Consider the following 5,850-nt stretch of genomic DNA (forward strand, 5'->3'; position numbering starts at 1 on the left):
ATCCAAGAAGATTGACCTACATTGGCTTAATGCTCGAACTGGCTTCCCCCGGAGAAACCCACTCCCACAGTCTGCCTTTTAATATTTACTGCATATGTATTTAATGTGATGATGCTTGATCGTGGTCTGGTCCTCTGTATGCTTTACTGTGTGTGGACTTCATTTAAAAGAGTTTGGGCTTACGTAAACTGATCAGTAAGCCCATCATTTCATATAAAAACATATAAGAGGCCCTGTGCTCGTCCCAGGAATCAGGCTGTTCGTTCTTTTGCACGATAGAAACATAGGTGTTCTTTTTATGTAATATTTAAAACTATTTTAGCCTTTGCAGAGTGTCATGTTACCATCTGACTCATGTATCCATCCATCTTTTATATTACGGTACCATAAGGCCCTAGAGTACCTGATAATATGGTAACAACTTGTTAGTGTTTCCACCCTGTCAATACTGGAGTTGGAGTTCATTTACATATTTGCAGAATTTAGTCCAATCCCAAAGGGCGGTGAAGAGCTCCTCTGTTTCTCTTCAACATCAAAACAACAATCACACATTGAAAAGATAAATATCTACTGCACAGGCACATTAAGGGACACGTACTGTGTCAGTGGACCGACACTGCTTCCTGCTTTATACTGAGAACACATACAATAAGCAATTGTAAAACAGTAATTATTGGTATGAAGTGCCTGTGTGCACATGTTTGCAGGAACTGAATTCTTCTACACATTACACTGGTGCTCACTTTACAATAGTTCCCCTTTCGTGCTTGCCCCCTAGTGTTACTCAGAGAGAGCAACCTTCCTGCATTCATATATCATTACTTTTTTTCTTTCATGGGATGCAATTCTTTTCAAAAAATGAAAACAAATCTGTAGAATTTATTTCATTGCATTTCTCAGGTGAATTATTGAGAGAAATAAGCTTTAGTCTATACGAATCTCAGTTATGAAAACAGGCAAAAGGTACAATTAAGCTATCTCATCTATTTAAAAAAAGAATATTCTGTTAAAATGTGCTTTTCTGCTTTATCGAAAGGCAATACAATTTTATTTAAATGACATCGAGCAAAATTAAACTGGCCATTAATACTAATAATTGAAAATTAATTGTTTCTTTTAAATATAATTGCAAAAAGATTTAGGACAAGCTGTTCAAATGACCCAAAGATGTGGGTTTAAATAACAAAAGAACAACTAAAACGTAACATTTTGATTCACAGCATTATCACCTCTGTCGGGGAAAAATCTCTGCCACGCGTGACTGTGTGTACTAATTAAACCCTACCACGAGGGGGCAAACTTGTCCAATGGTACCGCCTGCAAAGCGCAGGGTGACTTCCACTTCCTGGTGCGTTCAAGCGCTTCTCATACAAACGTACAAACTGTTCAATTCTCATGTATTTAACACAGTTAATCCAGTTGACCAGTTGTATTTTTCCAACAGAAAATATTAGAATTTTACCGAGATTATAAACATTTCAAAATGTTAGAATACCAGTAAACGATGTAGTTATACGTGTTTTGCCCTTGTAATTGCATAAATGCTCTGATACCCGACTCTTACGTGCGTCCCTGAAGGCAACGTCGGCGTCCACTTGTCAGTGAGAAGTGAGCAGCTGTCACACTTGCGCTTGCGGACACCTGCTAAACGACACGTATTCTTTATTATTTTGACGGGTAAGTGTTTGTTATGTTTACGAATGGTTACCCGCTGTGATACAATCCGTTGAAGGTCCTCGCAGTTAACGGAAGCCGTCGAGTTCAGTGAAGTTCTTCATGTTGGTTAGCCGGCTAGCTAGCGTGGTGGTCGAGCCGAAGCTGCTGGCATGTGCCCCTTTTTTTTAAACTAATCCCTGTCAGTTAAACACTCATCAGACCGGCTTTCAACCTGGAATAGAGGATTATTTTGAAGAAATGTAAACCGAGAGGACGAGTGATGTTCAGCAAAAGAGCAGCTAACATGTGACGTGTGTACAGGCTTTCAAAACAGACGACAGCGAAGTTGGCTCCCGATTCGTGGCTAGCAGTGTAAGCAGGAGAAAGTTGAGGGATAAAAACAAAATAACAGACTGTTGTGTTATTTGGTCTCTCTGTTGCGTCAATTTGTGTGTCAAATTCCAGGTAAAGTCTTAATGTGATGTTTGTAGTGATGTTGAGAAATGGAAGCTGCAGCCTGGGTGAACCGTGGACAGGCCAACAGTCTAGTTCAGGGAAAACACACTCAGTCATATTTATGGGCACTTTGGAGTTACAATTATTCCCAAAGTCCTGTTTTTGGATCGTATGGGGAAAAGGAGTACATGGGGTAAAAAAACAACAACAAAAAGACAACAACCGACACTTATGACATTTATTTGAAGCATTATAAGTTCATCGTATTGCCAATTCAAGATGTATTGAAGTGGCAACCTGTGTAGGCGTCCTATAACTGTGTTACAGCCATTAAAAGCCATTAAAACAACAAGCTTTAAGTGAAGATTTCCCTAATTTTGGAAATTGACACTTGACATCACAAATTAGCATCAGTGAGCTTGTGCCTGAATCCCCATGGTGAACCATCTGTCTGAGTTATACAGCTGACGTTTGCCTAATATATTGAGAATCCAGTAGCTCAATCAGTTTTCTTAAGTCAATCCACAGCTGACCATACAGTGAGGGCTATTTTTAGAAGCTGCCTGTAAGCAAGGCTGAATTACCCTCAGGGCAACTTGGTTAACTCCCCCTAGACCTGCAGCATTGTTTCCCAGGGTGGTAATTTGATTAGGACTACAACTGTTGATTAATAGTTGTGTGATCTTTAGAATAGACAAGCCTCCAACTGTTCTTTCAGAATTGCAGCTGTCCTGAAGCATAGTCTGGTATTAAAAGACCCTCAGTCTTTTTCATCAAATGCTAAAAGAACACGATGATTCTATTTGGGAAGTGAAAATAGTCCAGTTTGTTGATGGACTACTCTGAACACACTGGGTGCTGCAATGGTACCTCATGTTTGTCGCCCCTTAAGCCTTAAGATGAGTATTTTGAAAGTTTGCTACCGGATAATCAAAGGTTGCCCTTTACCCCATTTTGTTTTTCCTTGATTCTGGGATGCCTTTTGAGAAATAATTACATATAAAAAGGGAACTTTTGTCCATTCAACTGTCTGTTCAGCTTCATTATACACATTCATGACTTCCTTATTCAAACTGTCATATTTTGTCACTTCCATTTGCTTACCCTCTCCTACAATTGTGTGAAGCTCCATACGGAGGTCTCTCTCACTTTAAAAACCTGTTTTGTCTTTTTAATGCTACCACTCCCACAGTGCATGTGGGCTGACATTTTGGCCACATGCCCAAATCTTTACTTGTCTCCACCCAAGCCATTATGAAGGAGGGATCTTTGTACTCTCTGCGGAGAACATGCTGCTCAGGAGAAAGTAGTTCATTCCATCCCATAGTAAAAACCGTCATTTCAGTACCTGTGAGGACAAGAAGGGGCTTGTTTCTCTGAATGTACCCTCGCCAAGCTGCAAATGTCTCCACGCTGCAAACTCATCAAGCCCAGTCCTGCTCGAGATGCATTTCTTTTATCACTGCAGATTAATATTGGTAACATTTCATGTGATTCACAGTCCACACATCAGATTTTAAAGTGGTTGAATGTTTCCTCCATAGGCCACAGTAAATATACTTCTTATTGTAGACCTGCATGCAATCACAGCAGTTGATCATTATTATATCTTTTAAGTCATGACTCCATAAGTTGAACCTTCTTGTAAACTGATATTTCATGATGTTTGAGCTGAAACACCAGAGTTTTTGACCCTGATGTTTTAAAAGCTGGATACACTAAAAATAGTCAAACTTTAGGATGGTGCGTTCACCTCACCTTTACCTTTTGGCATCATGAACAGCTTCTGAATGTTAGGGTGTGTGTCCACAGGTTTGACTTGTTGTAAGAACTTTGCTGTGATTGGTCTCTTATTGTGGCTCATTGACGGGAGTGAAATCTACAGTAGGAAGCAGATATGCCATGTGCTTATACTTTTATCTTTATTGTCCAATGTTTAAAGCTAGTAAAATGTTGTCGAGAATGCCTGATCAGAAATAGTAGCAGCAGAGCTTCCTCTACTATCCAAATCAACAGATGAGCTGCAGTTGAAGGAAGTTCTGACACTTGTCACATCCTGGGATTGTTTGGATATCTTTGACTAAAATGGGCAGAACACCTGTCCAGGCTGAAGCTCCTACAACTCCAACATGGAGAAAGTCATTGGAGATTAATATATAAATGAATTCCCTTGTTTCAAGATATGTTCATATTTCAGTGAAGCCACAAAGTAATGGTTTCGTGTGGTAATGGCAGAATTCACACAACTAATGAACTACATGAAGGGGCCATCACACCAGAGCCGGTTCATATAATAAATGATAAGCAAGCGTCGAAGACATGATTGATGTGAGGTTTCTTCCTCTCTGCATTTAGTCAGCATGGCTCGTGGGCATCAGAAGATCCAGTCCCAGCAGAAGAACGCTAAGAAGCAGGCGGAGATGAAGAAGGCAAAGGGCCATGACCAGAAGACGGCTGCCAAGGCGGCGCTTGTGTTCACCTGCAGCGTGTGCAAGGTGAGTTTGACACGAAACCAGACTGTGGCTCGGGGATTTTATTCCTGTAACCACATCGGGCCTTGTTTTTCTAGATTATATAAATACCAGCCATAAATCTATAATTGATTGATTGTGTCTGTTCCCACAGTCGCAGATGCCTGACCCAAAAACCTTCAAGCAGCACTTTGAGAGCAAGCATCCGAAATCCCCAATGCCCCCCGAGTTGGATGGAGTGGAGGCGTAACTCTGGATACAAAACTCTTGGCAGCCCTGTATCAACTCTGCACTTGTCTCAGTCTGACAGCAATGGATGATTTAGCATATCCCAACCTGAAACCGATACCTTTTATTTGTACTTTACCAGGCCAGGTTGCCTTTGACATAATGCCCCAGCATGTGTTTGAAAACGAGCAGTGCAGGACCCACAAGTGGTTTTGATATCGGATCCACTGTAGACCTGTAACCTCTAAAGAAGGAAAAGTGATGGCAGAAGACCCCGCCTCTTTTATTCCACACAGTTCCTCAGAGCAGACTCGCTCCTCTGACGTGCACATAGGAATATTTTTGTGCTTGGCTCTTGTACCTCCTGCCACAGGAAGTAAACGCAGCAGATCTACAAATCATTGTTCTTACCTGGGTGAGACGACTCTGACTTTTAGGTTTGCTGCAGTTAAAGCAGACAAGTGACCTCATCTGTTCTACTAGTGTTGAGTTAATAATTCATAGGAAATTATGTCACTTTAGTGTATTCCTTCAGCAGTGACGTCCTACTGTACTACAATCTTTATGGGGCTAATCCTAATTTTCTTGGGTTAATAATAATAATGTGACAATTTGCAAGCCGTTCGGGAGCTGATACACAAATTGTAAGTGCATCAAATGTTATGGGAGCTTGCCAGCAACATTTGTGTGCTTTGAAATGAATGTCTGCTCCGATGATGTAATATACCATTTTATTAAATTTTACTTTGTTGTATATCTGCTGTGTGTTTCATTTGCTATGTTGATGATATCCTGTACGATCGTTTCAGCCAACAAAACTACACTTTGTCTTTGTACTTTTTGTGCCCGGATATTGAGGTGAAGTCTGTTTTCCATGTATTGTGAGACATAACAAATTAGGACGGAGACTATCTAAATCAAAACACACCCAATATAAAAACTGATGATTAGAACACCTTATCTCATTGTCTGAAAGCTTTTCAGTTCTTATTCATTATATGCATCAAGCACATGATTGTTGGCCAGCCTCAATAGTTGT

At 40.5% G+C, this 5,850-nt stretch overlaps 1 protein-coding gene across 2 annotated transcripts in view; it reads left to right on the top strand.

The window, feature by feature from the left end:
- The window catches only part of znf706 (zinc finger protein 706), an 8,197-nt gene extending 2,632 nt beyond the window's left edge, over window positions 1–5,565 (top strand). Inside the window, exons 1-3 of one of the 2 annotated variants that reach the window (XM_080484770.1) lie at window positions 1,401–1,677; window positions 4,468–4,607; window positions 4,738–5,565. In XM_080484770.1, coding sequence (XP_080340896.1) covers window positions 4,473–4,607; window positions 4,738–4,833 — 231 coding nt within the window. In that variant the 5' untranslated portion in view covers window positions 1,401–1,677; window positions 4,468–4,472 and the 3' untranslated portion in view covers window positions 4,834–5,565. Of the gene's footprint in view, window positions 1–1,400; window positions 1,678–4,467; window positions 4,608–4,737 lie in introns of those variants that run through there. The other variant, XM_080484769.1, reaches the window with a different exon arrangement.
- The last annotated feature ends 285 nt before the right edge of the window (window positions 5,566–5,850 follow it).

Source organism: Lipophrys pholis (genome assembly GCF_963383615.2).
Source record: "Lipophrys pholis genome assembly, chromosome: 17".
In the NCBI taxonomy this organism is placed as follows: domain Eukaryota; kingdom Metazoa; phylum Chordata; class Actinopteri; order Blenniiformes; family Blenniidae; genus Lipophrys; species Lipophrys pholis.